At 42.4% G+C, this 24,136-nt stretch overlaps 1 protein-coding gene across 1 annotated transcript; it reads left to right on the top strand.

Annotated features, from left to right (window-relative positions):
• Positions 1–242: 242 nt before the first annotated feature.
• si:ch211-261a10.5 (potassium channel subfamily K member 13) lies at positions 243–23,617 on the top strand. Its single transcript, XM_061720537.1, has 7 exons — positions 243–585; positions 5,888–6,421; positions 17,142–17,284; positions 18,828–19,026; positions 21,789–21,920; positions 22,002–22,199; positions 23,604–23,617. The coding sequence occupies exons 1-7, from the start codon at positions 243–245 to the stop codon at positions 23,615–23,617; spliced, it is 1,563 nt and encodes a 520-aa protein (XP_061576521.1).
• Positions 23,618–24,136: the final 519 nt, after the last annotated feature.

Raw genomic sequence — 24,136 nt, 5'->3', positions numbered from 1 at the left:
GTTGTTGATTACTGGAGGACAGCTTGCAAATGTTTGCAGTTCATAAAAAGAGAGCAAAGATAGATTATTGAGCAGCTGATAAGCAACACCCACACAGATCATTAAAACTCACTGCTAAAGCTACTTCGTACTCACAGGTACAGGTCATAGACACACTATCGGAAAAGACTTGCATTAGATAAGTTGGATTTACATTGCACCAAACTATCACTGCTTAGTACATTAAGTACCTCACTGCACAAATGTCAGTGAGGAAAGGATTCTTGTGTTGCTGTCTATTCCTGATCCCCAGCCGGGAAACTGCTCGCTTCTATCTGCTTGCTACACTCATTCTTCTTTACATGCTGGCTGGTGCAGCTTTATTTTCGTCTTTGGAGAGACCTGCAGAGCTAAAGGCTCACCAGCTCTGGGAGATGAGACTAAGAATCTTCAGTAAGGAGCATAATATTACCCGTGAAGCCCTGAAATCCCTGTTGCGTCACTATGAGGAAGCCAGGACTGCAGGCATCCACACAAAACGAGACAGAGCCGTGTGGGACATCCCAGGTGCTTTCTACTTTGTAGGAACTGTGGTCTCCACCATTGGTAAGTTATGAAAACAGACATACTGTATACTAAGAGCTTAATGCTGTCTTCCAAATTGTGAACATTTTGAGTGCTTTTACAATGACAAATCTGTCTTTGAAAAGTACACCAGAAGTTCCTGGGTGGTGCATTTGAGTGTGTAATGCTCTACAGTTTTTCCACCCAGTTCTCGACATTTTGTTGACACGCCAGAGCCTGGCATGCCATTTAAAAGATAGTCTAAGAATATATCAGAAAATTCTTAAGAAACTTAATTTGGAAAAAGTGCAGCATATTACAACAAAAATAAAAAAATGAGTGAAACAAGCATTATATTTTATAATAAATTGAAAATAATCAGAATCAGAACAATATCCTAGAAGATGATATCCTAGAAGTGACTTTGAAGCTACTATGAAGATGAGGCTTTCCCTTTATCATTTTTTAGCCGTATTTTGTTGAAAAAAGGGGGAGTTCTTCAACATACTGGTTGGCATCCAAGTGGAAGGTCACAGACCAATTCCCAACCCGTTCACGTACTCAAATCTCTCTGGGCTGGGACACTCCTGGTGCCAGTCCCAAGTCAAATTAGGAGGATTTGGTCCAGAAGAACATCTAAAGTAAAAGCTGTGCCAAAATTATCATGAAGAACACAATAATACACTATTTTCACCCCTGCAAAGGGAAAAAATAAAAACTTAGAATCAGAATCAGCTTTATTGGCCAAGTTTGAACATGCCAGACAGGGAATTTGACTCTGGTTATTTTGCTCACTGTACCCAGATTTAAATAGCAAACAGTAAATAGACAAATGTAGCTTTTATTACATATATAATATAATATTAACATATATACAATTAAAAACGTGAAAGGTGCAGCAGGATGAGGTAGACATGGTTATTGAATGGTGCATTGTTACAGCATATGATTATTGGTTATTAGGGCCCGAGCACTTACAGTGCGAAGGCCCAATTGTATCTGTAGGAAATGTTTTCATGGTTTTTCTCTTTATTTTTATTTTTATGACGAAATGAGGGCCTTTTTGCCCCCCTAAACGTGCCCCAAAAGTCACCAAATTTTGCATGCAAGCCAGGACTGGCGAAAAATGTGATATTTAATGGTTTGCATTAATGGGCGTGGCCTAATGTCTCAACAGCGCCCCTTAGAATACTTCGTGCCTTGAGCCCCACAATACGGTTTGACGTACATGCACGAAAATCGGTACACACCTGTATCATGTTGCAACTTAAATAAAAGTCTCTTGACGCCATGGTTGAAACTGAACAGGAAATCAACTATTTTGAATTAATCGTGTAATTTTGGAGCAATTTATGCCATTTCTTCGGCCGCTTCTTCGCACGAACCGTGCACCCAGGTGTGTTATACATCAAAATGTGCATCTCCATCCTGCGACGACGCACATTACTTTTCTCAGTCAAACCGTGGCGCGTTACCGTGGTGACAATAGACGCCAAAAAGCATGCCCCCCCCCTTCATCTGATAAAGAGTTGTGAGTGGTGTCATCGGACTCGGTTTTGAGTCCTTGAACATAATTGGTGCAAATTAGCCCCGCCCCTTCCTCTGATTGGTCGATATTTGATAGTCCCTATTTTCTGCCATAACTTTTGAATGGTTTGACATAGAGAGTCGTGCGTGGTGTCATCTGCCTCGGTTTTGAGTCCTTGACCTTTATTGGTGAAAATTGCACGCGCGAGGGCCCATTCAACGCTGCTAAACTTTAAAAAAATACTTTAAATTTATATATATCAGAATTATTAGCAGATTAAAAACAGCCATGTTATCTGGAAAATCATTTTGTTTTAATCGGATAATAATTCTGCAAACCACATATAATAAGCAGTAGGAAAAGAAAAAGTAAAAAAACTGACCAAATTATCAGTCTTCTGTCTTTGTTCTTAAAGTCCAATTCATTCATATGACAGATTCATAAGACAAGCATGCTACAGTATATTTAAACTTATAACCAATTACTTTATAGTTTCAGATGATGAAAATAGTATGTAAGAATATACTGTATTTCCTGACAGCTGCAAATTGATGTTTATGCCATTAAAAACTAAAATAAAAGCCAGATGTTCAACATTTCCAGATGAAGGCCGCGAAGTAGATGCTTTGATGTCTTATCATTACCATATCACAGAATTACATACCTATTTTAAACAATAATGTAGGAAATCATATTGATTTGGATTGGTTCAAAGCTGAGTCAATATTTGTTTGGAGGCTAAAGAGGACCAACATGTGATGTTTTTTTTTTTTCTCTCTTGTACATACTCTTTTTCTACTTTTTATATTGCTCTTTTTATTATTTAACTATTTATTGGTTATTTCTATTTCAAATTTTTTGTATAAAGCGTGTGTGTGTTTTGGCTGCTGCACGACTGAATTTCTCCTCTGGGAGATAAATAAAGTCTTCTATTCTATTCTATTCTATTCTATTCTATTCTATTCTATTTTATTCTATTCTATTCTATTCTATTCTATTCTATTCTATTCTATTCTATTCAAGCTTCTGAAATTCAGTTCACAGCTTCTCCTGTCTACTATATTTACTCAAATATGTCTCCTGGAAAAGTAAACAACAGGATTATTTACGCATTTAGAGAAATCTGTTTACTTTTTGAAATAATTGACACCACTGGGACCTGTGAACCGGAACCCAACTTTCAAATGGATGCGTTCCCAAGACATAACCGAATCAACTACATGACTCATGCTGTCTCCCACATGGTTGCTTGGGATGCCCGCCATACACAGGGTTCCTTCCTGCCCTCACACAGTTCTGTGGCTACTTGATCACGCAAATGTCTACACAGGAAACGCTTACAATGACCTGTGTGCTTGGACTCGACAATGTTTTTTATATTGCCCCTGAGGACCATTGAGCTGTTTAGTGCAGGCTCTTTTTCACTTTTGATATCAAGCTGGCTTTGACACTCTTTGCAGTAGCCTTTTATAACAATGTAATTTGTGGCCTGTGAAGGATACACCTTGGCTCTCTTAAAAACAAATGTGCATGGGCTTTTAACCTGTTTCCAAATATACTCATTTATAGTATGAGTCCAGATCCCAGGTTTCAAAATTGTGTAGCCCCTTTTTTTATTTGAAGAAGTTTTGTCCTTGTATTCCACCTCTTCAGGTATGAATTGAACCCATTTGTCAAATGGAACTTCTAGTGGAAATTCCTGATCGTGTTCTTGTGTCTGTGTCACTGTTTTCTGGATCCTTGGTCTGATTATTGAACCCTAACACTGACCACACATTGTGTCTGTTTAATTTAACAGTTGTATACAGGGCCTTTGCAGAGATTTTGTTTCCAAGCTGCTCGCTCAGCTCTGTCCAGACTGTCCAGAGTTTTAAGATACAAAATATGTGAATTTAATTTGCCTTTTTTGCATTGTGCCAATTTACAGCATTATCTAAATAAGACAAGAAATGTTGCTCTAAGTCTATATTGTATTAGAGTGTATTTGCACACTTACCTTGAAATCAGATATTAGATCAGAGTTCTGAGAACCATTTAAAAACTATTTTAATATTTTAGAGCTAAAGAACAAAGAACTCCCGATGGTTTACGGTACAAACGCAAGTTTTTCCCGCATAAAAAAGATACAAACATTGTTCAAATGTATACAACAAACTTTATTGAACATTGAGTTGATGAACAAAGAGCAAAAGCTGGATGATGACGTCGTCTATGAATTTATCATCAGACCACAACACAGTTCTTAAAACAATACACAGCTTTCTATCTATGGTTAATTATTTGTCCGGTTTTCTGTCTGATGGAATGTTGTACATTTGACAAAAAATAAAAGAAACCATTTCGGGGGGTTGCGTGAATTTTGTTGGATCTTTAAAAATTACGGTATAGCCTACTGTATATAAAAAACCAAAGCACAGTAGCGAAACTCCTTGAAATTGTGTTCAGCCAAAACAAAACTAGATCTCCTCTTACATTCTTCCCTTTTCGTAAATGAAATGTCCTCATTTCATTTACGAAAACGACACTCACTCCACCGCTTCACCGTCAACAGAGTCGGGGAGCTGCGTGACGTCATCGTGTCATAATCCGGTTATATCTTCAAAACTAAAGCAGCACAAATGAAATTTCTTTCTGTACAAACCAGCAATAACGCAGCACAAACAAACTAGACCATTTTGGTTCATTTTGGACAAAGTCGGGGGGCTACGTGATGTCATCGTGTCATAATCCGGTTATATCTTCAAAACTAAAGCAGCACAATGAAATTTCTTTCTGTACAAACCAGCAATAACGCAGCACAAACAAACTAGACCATTTTGGTTCATTTTGAACAAAGTCGGGGGGCTGCGTGAACTTTGAATGACTTTGAAATATAACGTGATATCTTCAAAACTAAAGCAGCACAAACAAAATTTCTTTCTGCACAAACCAGCACTAACGCAGCACAAACGATTGAGAATATTATCCGACACTTGTCTCCCACACTTGACTAGACCATTTTTAGATGTGTTTGGAAAGGGGGAAGTACAACATGCTGTAATTGTTTGCACAAGTTCACTTTGGATTGAGCATTGAGCCGTTGTGAAATGTAAACTGTTGACTGACTTCCCTTTCCCCAGTCATGACAAAGTCCCTCTAGCGTGTCCTGGATCTTCGCCGGGGGTCTCGTACCCGGTGGGACATGCCTGGAAGACCTCATCAGGGAAGAGTCCAGAAGGCATCCTCACCTGATGCCCGAGCTACCTCATCTGGCTACTCTCAATGCGGAGGACCAGCAGCTCTAGTCTGAACCCCTCCCAGATGACCGAGCGTCTCTAAGAGAGAGCTCAGACACCGTGCGGAGGAAGCTCATTTCCGCTGCTTGTTCCGCGATCTCATTATTTTAGTCACTACCCACAGCTCTTGACCATATGTGAGGGAAGTAACATAGACCGACTGGTAAATCATGGCAGATACAATAGTTGAAGAGTCGACATCACTGCGGGTGACACAGCGATCCACTTAGCGATCCCAAGCATGAATATATTTTCCCTGAAATGTTTACTACTTTTCAGACCAAATCAGGTTGTTAACGAGTATGAAAACAAAAGGAAGGACAGGGGGTGGACAACCTCCGTTCCCTTCCTCTGAGCGGAGGTTGTTACCTCAGTCCTTGAACCATTCACACTAAAATTGAGTAATAGGCCAAAGGAAGTTGAGATAATATCAGACTACTTATTTTCATCTTTTGATAAACAACATTTCCTTTATAGGAAATTACATACTTTAGCGAGACACACAGATTGAATGCCTTTCATCTTTATCTGTTTCTCACAGGATTTGGAGTGGCAGCACCATCCACTACAGCTGGGAAGTTCCTGATTGTTTTCTATGGACTCCTGGGGTGTTCTGCATCAATACTCTTCTTCAATCTCTTCCTGGAGAGAGTCATTACGTTTCTTAGCTTCTGGATGCTCTGGTTTCGCACAAGGAGGAGCATACAGAGGGGACTGGAAAATAGATTGAGTGGAAATTACAAATGGATATCATCTGTCTACCTTCTCACCCTAATCCTTCTTTTTGCTGCTCTGCTGCTTGTGTGTGCAGCTGCCTCCCTGTATTCTGCCATGGAGGGGTGGTCATATTTGGATTCCCTGTATTTCTGCTTTGTAGCATTTAGCACTGTGGGGTTTGGGGATTTTGTAAGTGGTCAAAGGGCACACTATGAGGGAACCTGGACATATAAAATGGCCAACTGTCTCCTGATGCTTCTGGGAGTTTGTTGCACTTACTCCCTTTTTAATGCCTTTGCTGTGATAATCAAAAAAGTACTCAACTGGATACTGAGTTCAGTAAACTCAATCTATATTTGTATACAGAGCAATGGATTACGGTTTAGACCATTATTAAAACTGTGCTTTTCTAAATCTGAGTCACATGTATCTTACACTGAGGATGACTCTTCTACTGGACAAAACCTGCAAACCCAAGGCCACACCGTGCAGTGGCAATCATGTGTTTCCCATAAAATATGTCTTTGCGACGAGGCTATGGTAGAAACTGTATATGACAAAATACTTTTTGCACAACAAGAGCCTCAAAGCCCATCCATCCATCCAGCTGAATAATTATTATTCAAGTGATGTATTCTTATGGTAGGCTATATGCAATAAATACAACCACAGTTTTCAAAAAGCTGTGATGCTGTGTGGAATGTAAATAAAAACAAAATGCAATGATGATTGATTCAAGTCTGGACTCTGGCTGGGCCACTCAAGGACATTCACAGAGTTGTCCTGAAGCCACTGCTTTGAAATGTTGTGTGCTTAGTGTCGTTGTCCTGCTGAAAGATGAACCGTTGCCCCAGTCTGAGGTCAAGAGCGCTCTGGAGCAGGTTTTCATTCAGGATGTCTCTGTACATTGCTGCATTCATCTTACCCTCTATCCTGACTAGTCTCCCAGTTTCTGCCGATGAAAAACATCCCCACAGCATGATGCTGCCACCACCGTGCTTCACTGTAGGGATGATAGGGATGGCCTGGTGATGAGCGGTGCCTTGATTCCTCCAAAGATGACGCCTGCTATTCTCACAAAACAGTTCAATCTTCGTCTCATCAGACCAGAGAATTTAGTTTCTCATGGTCTTGGAGTCCTTCAGGTGCCTTTTGGCAAACTCCAGGCGGCTGCCATTTTACTAAGGAGTGGCTTCCGTCTGGCCACTCTACCATACAAGCCTGATTGGTGAATTGCTGCAGAGATGTTTGTCCTTCTGGAAGGTTCTCCTGTCTCCACAGAGGAATGCTGGAGCTCTGACAGGGTGACCATAGGGTTCTTGGTCACCTCCCTGACTAAGGACCTTCTCCCCCGATCACTCAGTTTAGACGGCCGGCCAGCTCTAGGAAGAGTCCTGGTGGTTTCCGAACTTCTTCCATTTACGGATGATGGAGGCCACTGTGCTCATTGGAACCTTCAAAGCAGCAGAAATGTTTCTGTACCCTTCCCCAGATTTGTGCCTCGAGACAATCCTGTCTTGGATATCTACAGACAATTCCTTTGACTTCATGCTTGGCTTGTGCTCTGACATGCACTGTCAACTGTGGGACCTTATATAGACAGGTGTGTGTCTTTCCAAATCATGTCCAATCAACTGAATTTACCAAAGGTGGACTCCAATTAAGCTGTAAAAACATCCCAAGGCAGATCAGTGGAAACAGCATGCGTCTTAGCTCAATTTTGAGCTTCATGGCAAAGGCTGTGAATACTTATGTGCATGTGGTTTCTTAGTTTTTTATTTTTAATAAATTTGAAAAACCTTCGGAAAAAACTTTTTTCACATTGTCAATATGGGGTGTTGTGTGTAGAATTTTGAGGAGAAAAATGAATGTAATCCATTTTGGAATAAGGCTGTAACATAACAAAATGTGGTAAAAGTGAAGCGCTGTGAATACTTTCCGAATGCACTGTATGAAGTGGCAGTTAATGTGGCAGGGTGGAGGAGCTGCAGCCACTCAGGCTGATTAGGGCACAGGTGGGCCCAATCAGCCTCTCCACTCTGCCAGCCTTCATAAGGCATGGCTGCCCAGCAGCAAGGGCTCCTCTGAAGCTGCTGTGAAGGTGCTTCTGCACGTGTGGTTGGTGTTTGAATAAACGGGTCTGCACGAAACTCCGTGTCCTCTCCATCCTTCGGTCGGGCCCGGTAGCACTCGCCCTGCTACAGTTAATATTTACATATACATGTTTATTGGCTGGAAAGGAGGACTGGAATTAATACTGTATTGCATTGTGAAGAATAGTACTGTATCTCAGATGAGATGTGTTTTGAGTAAAATTCTACCTAATATGATTTTCTAATAAATAAAACCATGCTTTCCGGGGAAGAATGACGACTGGCTCCCTTCTTTCTGACGTTACAATTCTGCTTCCCAGGGTTTCCAGAGGAGAATTAGGAGAGGTCAACTCCGTAAGGCAAAGTTTCAACTTTGTTGCGGCGGTCTTAGATCCTGAGGCTCGTAACATCAGCATTTAGCGTACGCCAGAGGCAGTGTTGTGCATGAACGAGTTCAAATGAACGCCTTCGTGGAACATGTTCATTTCTGTGAGAACGTTGAACTGAACGCAACATATTTGCAAATAAAGAACTTGAACGTGAAGATCTGCAAATCACAAACTAGAATTTTAACTGTTCAGATTATGTGAGTTTCAGTTTCACTGTTTAGGTCCAATTATTATGGAATAATCCTTCTCATTTCGGTGCGCACATTTTAAAATACTCGACGAGGCGACGACTTCACACTACATTACTTACAATGCCATCCACACACTAGCATAACAACGGGCACCATCTCCATGGTAACGGCGGCCGACCCCGGTGCAGTCATTACGATCACCAGTGAAGAGAGAGACGTTGCGGACGCAGCCGTCAGATAATGATCCGCTTATCATTATCTGCGGGAATTTTATACTTTGTCTCCCAAAGAGTCTGACGGTAAAAATCTCACCTTTCTGTGCAAATTATGTCCACCTGCGCTGAGAAAACATGTCTGAGCGTCTGCCTCGTCAACTTCAAATTTGAAACCTCATGTGGAGTTACACATACCTTGACAATCAAAGGAAGTCATCAGGAAAGCCCAAGAAGACCCAACAGCCCCAAACGACCCCAGTCACACTGCTGCACCTTCAGGGGTTTGATTTCCCAGCAGCAGGTAGACACATTGATAATGGACTACAATGTTGGAGATTAACAGCCTCTGAGTGAAGTTGAAAAGCCACTAGGACAATACACGATTGTATACAGTGAATAGGGTGGCATTTCATTTGTACTTCTCACCTAAAAATATTGAAATGAACTGGGGCCTCATTTATAAAAGAGTGCGTAGGACCATACTAAAAGTGCACGTGCGCCCAAAAGCCGAAAATGGCGTGAGCACCAGATAAGAGGGGCCCCGAGCAATAAACTTGGGCCACCTCCCCCCCCCTTTTATGTAAAAGTAATAAACTTGTTCTCGGACAGAGAGCAGCAGACCTGGCAGGACGATTGAAGAAGCAGGCTGCAAGAGCTCTGCTCTGCTAGATCTCCCTCATGAGGCCTTCTTTAATTATATCCCAGTCTTGTGTCTTTATTTAATTTTTCCAGCTCAATCAACAAACCCGGGGTGATCAATTCGATCACAACACAGGGAAGACCAGAAAGCGAAATTTCGTGGAGACTGAGATCGAGATGTTGTGGATGAGGTGGAGGCCAGGAAAACGACATTATTTGGTGGTCACAGTAATGGTGTCACGGCTCAGACAGGACAGAGAACCCAAATGCACAACACCAGGCAGGATCAGAGTCCAAGAGGCTTTAATCTTTGTCAAAAGGCAGGCAGGGGTCAAACCGGGTAGTCAGGCAGATCAGGCAAACAAAACCAAAACGGGCAGGCAAAAATCCATAAACCAAGAATCATGCAGGGTTACAGGCAGGCAGGCAGGAACAGGACAGAAATCAGGAAGGCTGGAAAGCGAGGCAAAAGCACACGACAATCTGGCAAACTGGAAGGTGGAAATGGGCCGGTATATGAGGGGAACTGCTGATGAGGGAAACCAGGTGTGGAGCTGGGTGGGGAAGCACAGGTGAAGGGAATGAGTGGATCTCTGGCTGATTAGGGTGGCAGGATCTGGAAAAACAGGGGAGTGAGTTAAACAGTAAAAAAAACCATCCTACACTGTGAAACTGTGACAAATGGCATCAGTAACAAAAATAAAGCGCGCACAGCAGCCCGTTGAGCGATAGCGCTGAAACGTCAGATTTTCAGATTATGAAGCTCAAGAATGAGATCAAGTCATATTTAGGTAGAAACAACCTTTCATTAACTGTATTTGGCCTTCAATCAATTTTTGGCAGGTAAAAAGACCCATTTTCAGGGGAGAAATCAGATTCTGGCAGGCAATCACTTTTTGGCACGACACCTGCACAGCGTGTCCTGCACCGTGGACACGCCGTGCCGGTAGGATGATTTGACAGATGAAAATACCCCGTCAGATCACGCTTTCACATAGACATCAACATTTATCTATGTGGAAGCGTGATCTGACGGTATTTTCATCTGTCAAATCATCCTACCTGCCAATATCTATGTGGAAGCGTGATTTGATGTTTCTTTTTCTATTCCACCGAAGCGTCGTACACATAGATCTATGTGAAGCACATTCTGACTTCCTGCTGTTAAATTGTCTATTTGCATGAAAAAGCCTTTGAAAAAAAAGAAACTGAAATAAAAGAAACGGTGATCGTATGGTAGTATTTTCTGCCGAGGTAGGACACCTCAGCAGAACACCGGCTTGGGTGTACATGGATCTATAAGTCTGATATGTGATGACATTAAAAGTATGACATGAATCTGGCTTCATTTCACCACCTCACCGTCTGCGTCGCCAGTTCTCCATATCTTCAAAATGTTCGTGCGCGAGGGTCAGGGTTGGCGTAAAGATACACACATTTTTCGGTTAGTTTTTCTTTTTTAGATCCCAACCTTTGCGTAGAAGGTGGCGTGTGGATCTTTCAAGCCCTGTTTTGTGCGCAAACAAGCTTTATAAATGAGGCCCCTGGACTTGAACAAGTTCAAAATGAAAATGGTGAACTATGAACGTGAACTGTTCATTTTTAAACTATGTGAACTGAACTTTGAACTAGTTCATGAGAAGTAGGAACTGGCACAACACTGTCTAGAGGGATGAAGGAGTTGATTTAAAAAAAATAGCTAACAGACTGCGTCTTGCAGATAACTGCTAATGGAATTACCAGATTGTGTAAGGAAACTGTGTTTGTGCATTCTGTCATTTTTTCAGCATCAAATTCCTTGGGTGTTTTATTTCTCGGAAACTCCCAGACACTACAAATAAATAACCTTTGTCCCAAGATACTTTCAAAGTGTATTTTAAATGCTCTACAGATTTTTATTTTTTTTGGTCATCCTCTATTTGTTACAGAAGGGAGATGTGGTTAAGACACACACATTAACCGCATGAAAGAGATGTTAAAGCCAGTGAGAGAAAAAATGAGGACAAGCAGCAAATATTTAGGCCTGACTTCCCCTTCCTCCTCCAAGTTCTGACGAGACACATTTCAATTTCCCAGACCAGCGAAATGCTAACATGTCTGCTTTGATAAACAGACTCACACTTTCCGATTATCTGTAAATAAAGTGCATTTCTATGTATCAGATTAGTTTTTGTTAAATTTAAAGGTGTGAAAATTCACATATTGTTCATATGGGTATGTATTTACTCTTTATATTGTGTTAAGCAGTCATGAGTGAAATGATAAGAGTTTTTCTTATGTGTTCATATGGAAGTATTTTATCTTTAAGGAGATGTCCAGGCCTACCCTCCCACTGCAACCCATCAGGAAGACTTTGAACTATAGGCAGGTGGAGTGACAGGTCTGCCAATATTGATACCAGTCTGTGAGGGAGGGTGGTGTTGAATAAAGTCATTGAACAGTAACATAGGTTCCCTGTTTCTCCAGCTGGGACAAAGCAATGTGGAGATCTTAAGTGATGGCATTCTCTGTCAACCTGCTAGTCCCATCATGTGTGACATGATGTGAAGCCAGCTGAGTTCTCAAAGCATTTCATGATTCCAGAAGATGTTGTTTGAATGGCATAATAGCTGCTGAAGACAAGCTGCCTGCTCTTAGCTGAGCTTAGTCCTTATCAGCGCGTCACAGCTGTCTGCCAGCAAAACAGGCAAAATGTATTCTCATTTTAAAAAAAAGTCCTCACTATGCTCACAACTCAGAAGCTTATGCCAAGGCTCACAAGTCTCACACATTTCAACAAGCTGACACACCACTCATTTTTTTTTTTTTAATATTCTTTATCACTGATTTTTTCCCATTTTCACCAGTGCTCCTACCTAAGTGAGAGTCCATCCTCATTGCCATCCTCTACCAACCCCGGGAGGGCCCTGCACTGAGCTCAGGTCTCCTCCTTATCCTGAGGAGTGAGCAGGCCGCATCTTTTCACCAGACAGGGTGGGGCTTCTCCGGCCGAACGTAGCGCGTGGAAGGATCACGTTATTCCGGCCGGATCCTCCCCACCCCATCTGGCGCCCCGTTTGGCTAGAGGGGGCATGTATAGCCCAGGACTGCTGCATGTTTTTGTGAGGTCCAAGGGAACACGGGGAGAACATGCAAACTCCACACAGAAAGGCCCTTTCACCATCCCCACCCAGAGTGTGGGCACCGAAGTCATGGGGGAACTAACAGGCACTTCAGCGCCCCCGGCGGGAACCCAGGACCTTCTTGCTGTGAGACGGCTGCACTACCAGCTGCGCCACCGTGCCCCTACACATGACATTTCTGATGCTAAGAAAACATCAACTTCACCGCATAGAAATTCCAACAGCCCATCTTACCAACAGTCAAAGGCAGACTACCCTACCGTGAGATGAGCGCTCAACCAGCTCCGAGCAGCTGGCTTGAGTTACCAACCTATCGGCCGATCAGAAAATAGAACTTTTTGTTGCTGGGAGAGGTCTTATAGCGTCCAAGCGTTTCATCCCCCTTGTTAGACGACCCACCCACCGCCACCCCCTTCAACCTTAAAAACTTGAGAGCTCTGAGCTCAGAAGTGAAGTGAAGACAGTTAACTTCTACTACTGTCATTTATCCTAAGCACCTTTCATCTGAGAGAACAACACCAGCAAGAAAATCAAATAGGAGGGTCCAGCTGGATAAGTGCTGGTCAGACTGCTGTGAGTGCAGTTGGACACAGGTGCTGCCATGCTAGTGATACACTGTAGATGTTATTTTTTCCCCACCCCACACAATAGTCCCTTTATTCAGCAAAACTAGCTCATTCACCATCAGAATCATCTGGGCATAAGTGCATGCAGTTTTCTCAGTGCAGAGTCCTGCAGAGAGCTGGACAAATCTTTTAATTCATTCTGATGAGCAGAGAAGTTAACTAAATGCTCCTTAAAGAGCCAAATATTTAGCTTGCTCTTAGCAAACAGAGTTTACTCTGGATGAAGGTGTGAAGGTAGGCAGGAGCCATTCGGGTAATTGTTGGTAAGCCAAAAGCAGAGCTTTGAACTTGATGCGCGTCGCAACTGAAAGCCAATACAGAGTGATTAGCAGCAGAGTGACATGAGCTTTCTTGGGCTGTTTGAAGACCAGACATGCTGCTGCATTCTGGATGATCTGCAGAGGTTTAACTGAGCATGCAGGAAGGCAGGCCAACAAGGAATTACAGTAGTCAATATGTGACATGACATGGGCCTGGACTGAGAGCTGTGTCGTATGTTCTGTCAAGTAGGGTCTGATTTTATGGATATTGTAAAAAGCAAATGGCTGTATTGCAGTCTGGTACGGCAGCTGCACTGCTGCGGACAGGGAAAGGCTCCAGAGGGTGGTGAAAGCAGCGCAGAAGATCATCATTATTATCTGTAGATAGGATCTCAGGTCTTGATTTCACTATTCAAATGCACCTTAACCTTTTTTTTTTTAATTTATTTTTTTTTATATTATTTATATTTCTTATATTCTTATTGTTTGCACTGTCTTGCACTGGAGAGGTGATGCTGCTTTCAATCTCACTGTACCCAGGTATATTGATAATAAAGTATTCTATTCTATACCTTTTTCTGATTCTGATTCCTCTGTAAGCACTTACTCAATTCTTCCTCTCTGTCTGAATGCTCAATGTGTGGTCCTGACTTGGTGTGGGTCTGAGTTTGTGTGGTCCTGTGATGCTGTGACAAAAAAAATCTGCAAAAAATAACCAAAGTGTGTTACAATCAACAAAAGTTCATAATTATAGACAAAAAAGATAAAACATCTAAAACATGAAAACACTAAATATTTCTAAAATAATAAACCAAAAGTGGAATAAAAAAAAAAAAAGAAAATCCACCAACTTTCTTTTTTTTCCCACATTAAAGGCCCGGGGAGCCGCGGGGCGGCTCAACATCTCCCCCTAGCGGCGCTAACCAGTAACTACAACAACAATGAAGTATCCGTGCGTGGTATCGGAGAATTTTTGCGAGTACGAGTATATGAGAGCAGTATCGGCCCCGATACCGATACCAGTATCGGGGCATCCCTTATATATATATTATATATATATATATATATATATATATATATATATATATATATATATATATATATATATATATATAAATAAATAAAGCAGTTGATGGTTTCAAGGAAAATGGTAACTGTCAAGCAAGTGCCATCAGATCCTTTCACACATAAAGCATGGTGCTAAATATGTCTAGACTCTAGAGGCTTTCACAACACCAGGTTAAAACATGTTGAAAATATATTTATGCCTGATGTCCAGTATCACATGAAGAAGATTCCTGACAGACATGATTTAGGCAGACAATCTTCTGTTACATTTCCAGTGGATGAGGGACAACAAAGTTTTTGCGTTTAATTGTATTGGGTGTTGCTATCAACGCAACAACAGCCCTTAAGGGCAATTCCATAAGGCTACAAAACTCTCCATTCCCTCCCTTATTCTATATCACCCAACCAAACAAAAGAAAAAGAAAAAAGAAAACCAAACGGAGCAAACCAAAAATAAATGGCCAATTTCTGATCAGAGAGGAGCCTCTACTGAATCCGCAGCTAGTTAGCCGAAGCATGCACTCCCTCAAGTCGCTGCGAGCACCACCAAGGTGTGTTGCTAGTGAACTCGACCTTTAATTAAAGTGTGATGATTGTGTGGTGGCTAATCTCTCATGTTCCTGGAGGCAACCTTCCCAGCTGCGTCAAGGAGTGATTAGACTCACCTGCTCCCACTCTGCTAATCAACATGCCTGCTGAGGCAACATGGTAACATTTTGATCACTGATTTGTAGTGAATTTCCTGTTAAGTTATTGTTGTTGTTTTTCTCCATTCTTTTCCAGTGCATCACGCCCCCACAGCCCTGCACTCTCCGGACATTTTAATGTTTTGGTGGACCCTGTGTACTTGTTGTGCTTCCTTCCTTTTGAACTGCTATTATTGGAAATAAATCTTGATTCGAACTTCTGCTGTTTCCGCTCCTGGGTCTCCCCTTGCTCTACGATAACGTGGAACCATAAATCAGCCTTAACAGTTACAGCCAATTTGCCGACTCGGCAAGTTTGCTGCCATGAAGGAGATGAGCGCTAAACTTTAAAAGAGGACTAAGACCCCGTCCACACGTAGCCGGGTATTTTTAAAAACGAATATTTCCCCCCTCCGTTTATAAAAAAATTTGCATCCACATTACATCGTTTAAAAAAAAAAACCCTTCCACACATAACCGAAGATCTGCGTTTTCGACCACATTCATAAGCATTCTAACCTGTATCATCTGCGGCTCCCGGGGAAGCTGCACCTCCGCGGCGGCTCCGCGGGCCCTACACCGTAGGGTGCGCATCGCCGCGTACCCTACGCCGTAGGCTCTGTGTCGGTGTAACGCAGTAAGCGGTGGTCAAGACCAGAGACCATTTATTTAATAAATAGAGAACAGATGCTGGATCATCTGTAGTTCTGTAGTAAACAAAAGTCGCACGTCAGAGCAGATTTGTTGTTGTTTTGGCGCATAATGTGACGTTCAAAAACGCAAAACTCCAGTTGTGTGTGTCTACACGCATCTACATAAACGGAGTTTTCAAAAATCTTCACTTTGCCCGGAGTTTTTTTAAACCTTTGTTTATTTGCGTTTTCGTGTGGATGACAGGTCCAAACGTAGGAAAATATCTCCGGTTTAGCATATAGCCGCAGATATCCGGCTACGTGTGGACGGGGTCTAAGCATGTACAAAGTTTTGAATGTTACCCCGTTTTCCACGTTACTTGGATTATTTTGGGTTATGGAAGAGTCAACTGCCATTGGTGAGTCAGTGTAACCTTCTTAAATAATCTCTTTGTCAGAATGTTGTGGTAGCTTTGACCAGCTGCCAATTTGAATGAGCTTTGTGTTATGGTCAACTAGACCACTGAGTCTATTCTCTGTTATAGAGCTCAGAAATGATGTTAGACCACTGTGTCTATATCTATCTAAATAGATTGTGTAATTTTAGACCAGATATGGTTTTTTTGTATTTAAGCTGTATCAAAGATGGAACTGAGTCAGTCCGTGACTATCTAAATTTTCAGCGCCATGGGATTATGATAATCCATATCTGTACTGAGACCCACGCTCCCCCACTAGAGGCAGGGGAAGGTATCCAGTATTTTGCTAATTGGAGAGTTAAAATTGCCCATATAGACACTCGATCTGACCCGAAAAACCCCAAAATTTCGCGCCCGCTCACACGCGAGGGCCCCCCCAGCCATTTCACACAGGGCCTCGCAAATCTCCCAGACGGCTCTGAATGAAGTACTTGTACTTCGTTACTTTACACCAATGTGGGGGGGTGACCAGTGCTCCCGGTGCTGGGGAGCTAACTAGTGCCGTGAATGGGGGGGCTGAAGCTGCTTCTGTGAGCGCTGTGGAGGAGGAGAACAGTAGACAGCGAACACTGGCCGAAGCTCCTCCTACTGTGGTTTCTGTGTATGGAGCTGCAGAGGCTGCGGCTGCTGATGTGTGTGGGGCTGAGTTTAGTGGTCCTGTAAAAAATGATCTTCCAGTTGAGGAAATGGAGGGTGAACCTATGGTTGGGCCAGGGCAGATAGAAGATGACATGGGGAAATCAGAGCAAGATGTGGAGTGTTTTTCTGTGCAGGAAAGTGAGGTGACGCGGGTCAGAGTGGATCGTGCATCAGAGAAGCAGGTGATGGAGACTGATGGTGGTCAGGAATTGACCGATATGGATTATGACTCAAACTCAGATAGTGTGTCCGTTGCAGACAGTAGTGTGTCTCAGGAGGTAGATCTGTACTCTTTGGAAGAGATTAGACAGTTTCTGGGTGAGACTTTTGGAAAAAAGGTGAATGTCAAAGAGTATTTTCCTGATGTGGAGAAGTTCATCCAGTCAGTTACAAGACTTCAGAGAGAAACGGTATCGTCTCAAAAAACATGTCACTGGTCTCAGGAAAGGTTTGAAAGGGTCTAAACCTAGATTGGCAAAAAGAATGAAAAAAATCTAAATAAAAACATCATGAGCGTACAACACTGGGTGTTTCATCTTGTCTGCTTTTTTCCTGTTCTGTCTATTACTGGTCTGTCTCTCCTCTACACAAATGTAGGGGTTAAGGGTAGCCTTATTAAATATGAATGGGGGGAGGGATGTACAAAAAAGAGCTTTAACACAAGAAGTAATAGAACAGAAAAGGTTAGATGTGTTTTTTCTTCAAGAAACACACAGCGACAATGTTAATGAAATAGACTGGGGTTTATGGTGGGAAGGACAGTATGTCCTGACCCATGGGACATGCTTAAGTGGGGGAGTTGCTATTTTATTTTCTCCTAATCTGAATGTGAATATCATATCCAGTGTGGAAATGGTGAACAGAAGAGTCCTGATGGTCAGGGCTGAAATTGAGGAATTAAAGTTCTTCTTTGTAAATGTTTATGCTCCAAATCAGGGCACAGACTGTGAAAGTTTTTTTTAAATATTAAAAGAAAAGTTAGGAAATATTGATTTCAGTGAATGTATTGTACTAGGTGACTCTTGACAGGACGGGGGAGGAGCCACATTTTCAATCGGCCTCTGTTTTATCCCATGTTTTAAAGGAATCTGATGTTTGGAGGATAAAACACCCTTCACACAGACAGTATACGTAGGTCAATGTGTCAGATGGCAGAGTTAGTGCAGCTAGATTAGATAGGTTTTATTTATCTGGTTGGTTTAATGCTAGAGTTGGCAACTGTCAAATAATCCCTGTGGTTTCTACAGACCATCACCTTCTTACAATGGAACTGATTTTATCTCCTACTGGAAAACCAAAGTCCTTTTGGCATTTTAATGTTAAGATGCTACATGATAAAACTTTTAGTGAAAAGTTTAAGCTGTTTTGGTTTTACTGGAGGTCTAGGAGGAATGATTACCTCTCTTATTCAGTGGTGGGAGGTAGGGAAAGCCCAGATCAGGGTGTTCTGTCAACCAAATGCTTCCAAATTCACTGTCAGCATCAGGAGAGCCATACAGAAACTGGAGAAAGAGATACGGGACCTGGAAAATGTCTCAAAATAGTGATCTTTTACACTCTTAAAGGCAGAAACTAAATATTTTTCTGCAGGAGAAAGCTAAAGGAGCTTTGGTTAGAGCTAGGTTCACCAGACTCCAAGATGCACCAACTGCCTTCTTTTTTAACCTGGAGAAATCTGCTGTCAGGAAAAAGCAAATGGTGTGTCTTCGTCTTCCTGATGGAAAGGTGACCACAGATCCGGCCGAGACGAAGCAACATACGGTGAACTTCTACACGGACTTATTCAGGGCTGATGTCTGTGATGCAGAGTCTACGGCGGCGCTTTTACTGGGGCTTCCTCGGCTGAGTCCAGAAGATCAAGAGATCTTGAACGAAGATATCTCTCTGGCTGAGCTGACTTCTGCCGTGGGTCAGATGGCGTCAGGTAAGTCTCCAGGAATGGACTTTTTTAAACACTTTTGGAGTGTTTTAGGACAGGACATTCTTGATGTTTTTAATGAGTCCTTTAAGAAAGGGGTCCTTCCGGTGTCCTGCAGGCGTGCAGCGCTCTCTTTACTACCTAAGAAAGGGGACTTAACCCTGAAGAACTGGAGGCCAGTGGCACTTTTATGTACAGATTGAAGATTCTGTCTAAGGTTTTATCGAACAGATTGAAGGATTTTATTGAATTATTAATTAGTCCAGATCAATCATATTGTGTTCCTGGCAGATCTATCATGGATAATGTATTTTTAACAAGAGACGTATTTGATATTTGTAATGTGTACAATGTTAAGGTAGGTTTTATTTCCATTGACCAAGAGAAGGTGTTTGATCGTGTAGATCATTCGTATCTTTTTTCGACTTTGCAGGCTTTTGTTGTTGGGGAGGTGTATCTGTCCTGGGTTAAATTATTGTACGAGGATGCATGGTGTGTGGTAAAGGTAGGGGAGGTTTAAGCTGTCCTGGGGTCCGTTTCACAAAGCAGGTTCAACAAACTCTGAGTCTAATCCTGAACTCTTAGTTGATCTACTCTGAGATCGGAAACTCTGAGTTTTCGGTTCCAGAACAGCGGATTTGAGGTAATTTACTCAACTCTAAGTAGTTTCACCGGGAGTTAAGCGCGAGCGTGAGGGAAATAAAAAGCCATCATCAGTAGAGCGCTGATTCAAGGATTCACCATGGCAACCGGCGACAACAAAAGAGCGACATACATTTTCTTTTTTTTCTTTTTAACTTTATTTATCTTTTCAATTTACAAAATCCCTTTGAGGAAACATTAGTTTGCATCTCAAGATCCACATACTTCACGCCACTGGAGTTAGAAGTGTTAATACGTGCGTATGGCGAGTATGAGAGCATATTTTGGAGAAAAAAAAAAGAAATTTTATTGTCATTTAGATCAGGGCCGTCAATTGGGTACGGCAGCTGCCACACCTCGGCTTCAGGGGAGAATGTAAATGTTTTTTTTTTTTAAATACATTTATGGAATTACTCTGTATCTATTTGTATTGGTTTATTCTATTAATTCATACATATAAAATAACTACAAATGCATATCAGAACAACATGATGGATTTCAGTAGGTATTATCTATCCCAACACTTGTACCCCCCTCATATGTTGAAATGTCCTAGCGTGCCTGACGACAGTGGTCTCTATCAATCTGGTTTTTAGTGCGCTCTGCAGTGTTAACTTACAAAAATGAAAAGGAAGCAGACAACCACGCAATAAAAAAAAAAAAGAAAGAAGGCAAGTGATGGGTCCAGAATATATTAACGAGGCTGTTAGCCACTGATGGATTAATTATGCAAGTTCATCTCAAAGTAAGATATAAATCCTCTTATACGTCTGTTTAAGGGAAATATTTGACTTTTTTTTTACTCTCCCTCTCCTTTTTGCATTTGGACTTTAACTGTTTGAAGTTAAAATCTGATGTCCCTGTAATATTGTTGCACTGACATAGTGAATAAAGTGAACAAGTTAAATTGCGTTTGTCAGATACGCTTTTTCTGCTCTCTAACTCTGCCGCTTGCTGTCCGTGGTGCAGAAAACGGATGCGTATTGCGTAAAGACCCATTGGCTCAATTGACGCCACTGAGGGAGGAGACAGAGAGAAACTCCAGGTTCGCTGAAATAAACCTGGTCCCGACCAGGTTAGGTTCAGAGAGTCTGTTACTACGGTAACTGACCGAGAGCTTAAGTTACCTCTCTTTGTGAAACAGGCTAGAGTTACTCCTCTTTCTCTGGTTTGAGTTACCTCCCTTTGTGAAACGGAAAACTCAGAGTTTCCCTCATTTCAGGGTTAACAGACTCAGAGTTTTCACTAAACCTGCTTTGTGAAACGGACCCCTGTGCAAGTCAGACGGGGGATTAGGCAGGGCTGCTCCATTTCAGGGCTGCTTTATAGCCTTGCTATAGAACCCTTTCTATGCAGGTTGAGGGGTGGACTAAAGGGTCTTGCTCTGCCGGAGCTGCCTCCGGGACCCCCGCTTGTTTTATCAGCATACGCTGATGACATTACTGTGATTGTACGGGACCGGAGAGATGTACAAATACTTGAGGACAGTTTGGCATTGTATGAGAAAGCTTCTTCCACTAGGGTAAATTGGGGTAAGAGTGAAGCTTGCTTGGCAGGTCAGTGGAGCTTGGGGAGTACTCCTGGTCTTCCAGGGAACCTTCGGTGGGGAAATAATGGGTTGAAGATCCTGGGAGTGTATTTGGGAAAGGAGGACTTTCAAAAGCAGAACTGGGTGGGAGTGCTGGAGAAGATTGAAGCCAGGTTGTCTCACTGGAAATGGTTGCTACCCTATCTGTCATACAGGGGGAGAGCACTGATTATCAATAACCTGGTTGCCTCATCTCTGTGGCACAGACTAGTTGCTTTGGTACCACCTCCAGGTCTTGTGAGGGAGATGCAACAACGTTTGGTGGACTTCTTTTGGACTGGTCAACACTTGCTGAAGGTGTCAGCTCTGTATTTCCCTGTGGCAGAGGGAGGACATGGACTGGTGGACATTCAATCCAGGACTGCGCCTTTCAGATTGCAGACAGCGCAGAGGTTGCTGTATGGCTGTGGTCACTGTTGGTTGGCTCCTGCTCGGCTGCTCCTCAGAAAAGCTGGTCGGCTTGGGTTGGACAAACAGCTCTTTCTTTTAAAGCTCTCTGAGGTTGACCTGACTGGACTGACACCCTTCTACAAATCAGTGGTTGATGCCTGGCAGACGTTGAAGGTCACACGGACTCCTGACCCCAGGCCAGGGATGTGGCTCTTTGAGAAGCCGCTGTTTTATAATGACTTTCTCAATGTCACCACATTTTCATCAGCTACACTGAGAAGTAAGTTTGTTGAGGCTGGCATCAACAAACTGGGTCACCTCACTAAAACGTCACTTAATGTACTTGCTGACCAATGGACAGAGAACAACGCGTACGAGTTTCCCTCACTGAGCGTCAGTCCTGCGGCTGTGGAGTGGCAGGAGGAGAGTGGACATCTCCTTTCATTGGCAACGCCAGTGTTGGGCAGTTTCAGCGCCTGTGGGAAGAAGCAGCTGTACCATATCAGCGTGAAGGTGCTGAACATTCGCTCCCTCGCGGAAGTCAAGGAGTCGAGATGGGGTGAGGTTTTTGGTTCAGATTGTACCCCTAAAGGCAGGTGGAGGGTCCTGTATAAGCCTCCCGTGGAGAAGCGGATGGCTGATCTACAGTGGAGGATTATACATGGAGCAATAGCCACAAACAGACACGTTGCTCACCTGGATCCAAGCACTGGGGAAGGTTGTCCGTTCTGCTCACAAAGGGAAACACTGGAACATTTGGTGGTTCTCTGTCCTCGCTTAACAGGCCTGTTCAGAGTTCTAGAAAAATGGGTGGAAGATTTGGGGGAGGTTTTTTCTGTCCCACTGTTTGTATTCGGGCCCAGGTATGTGGTTAAAAACAGAGAAATTTTGGTTCTTATCAATTTTTTGTTTGGAACCGCTAAGCTGGCAATCTGGAAGACCAGGAAGAACCAGATGGTAGGTCAGGGCTGGACTGATGTGGTTCAAAGTTTTAAGGGGTTGGTCACAGCACGGTTGAAAGTAGAGCATGTGTTTTATGCGCTGACTGGTAATGGACTCCTTCAAGACTCGGTGGGGGGTTAGACAGATCTTATGTTCTCTGGGGAAAGATGGTTCACTGGTTCTTAATCTTTAATTTATTAATTGTGTGTGTGTTGTGGACAGAAGTTTGCTAGATTATGAGTTTTTTAGAGAGCTTTTTTAGAGAGGAGTTTTTAATATGTATGTCCTCTCTTATCTTTTAGCTCAAAGATGATGGAACTGGATTGATTTTTATAATGGTGTAAATAAAAGCTGTTTTAAAAGTCAAAGTCTCTCTCTCTCTCTCTCTCTCTCTCTCTCTCTCTCTCTCTCTCTCTCTCTCTCTCTCTCTCTCTCTCTCTCTCTCTCTCTCTCTCTCTCTCTCTCTCTCTCTCTCTCCTGCATAATTTTGCCAAACTTGGAAAATATGCAAGGTCCACATTAAAAAAGAAGACAAAAATATCTGGGAAGCGCAATAGTAGGTATGTGTCTGCAGTCCGGAGGCTGCAGTTTCCGCCACCTCAAGTTTTTTGGGGACTCTGCCATCTACTGGATGGCTGTAAAACTGAAAGTGCAGTTATAGACCCTCTACACCCGGAGTTCGAGACCCAACAAACTACTAAATCCCAACAAAACTAAACGGTAAAAAATGATTACATCTTTGTGCTTCATTACATTGGAATGATATGTACTATTGTATATATAGCATTCTCACATGCACTATTTATTTTTTTGTGTTTTGCAAATTACAGGTGGACGCTATTGTGGGGAGAGGAATTTGTTCAGGAGGGGAGCTTTTTGTTTGTCTGTTTAAAAGAAGATGGAGCAGGTTTGGAAGATGCCACTCTGCTTCAGCAGAAGGTGTTTTGTGGTGTGAAAAAAAATGATGTGGGACCTCTCTGCAGTCAGCTATCATGAGAAATGTCAACTTTGTGTCCAACAGGAGTCATGAGGTGAGGACAGTGTACATATTCATATTATAATTCCGATTCAAATAACTATTTTAATAAATACGTCACATGAAGTTCTCTGTGATGTGGTTGCTAGGATACACACTAAAAATCCTGAAGAACTTTTTATAATAATAACTTCATGACTTCATGAAATTCAAACATAACTACCGGTAAGTCATGTGTCCCTGATGGGTTTGCTGAGGGATGTGGTGGAAAGATGTACAATGAAAATATTGGACAATCTCAGATCATCCACATAATGACACCTTGATGGAAATGGAGGTGGTGACATCTATGTTCAATGCAGGATGGAGAGATTCAGAAGATCCTTCATGCCTGCAGCCATCAGGCTTTTCAATTGTTCTGAAAATGGTAGCTGCCAGACAAACAGATTTCTTTTTGGGGATTGATAAAGTCATTCGTATTTTGTCCTTCTTAAAAGCAAAATGTAAAATAGTTGTGGTGTGTTGTGGGTCTCAAACCTTTGAATACACTTACTTAAACCTGGACTTTAACAATTTGT

The sequence above is a fragment of the Cololabis saira genome, chromosome 4, assembly GCF_033807715.1.
Source record: "Cololabis saira isolate AMF1-May2022 chromosome 4, fColSai1.1, whole genome shotgun sequence".
In the NCBI taxonomy this organism is placed as follows: Eukaryota; Metazoa; Chordata; class Actinopteri; order Beloniformes; family Belonidae; genus Cololabis; species Cololabis saira.
Note: the sequence above shows the minus strand (reverse complement) of the source record. Positions and strands in the feature narration are given on the sequence as shown.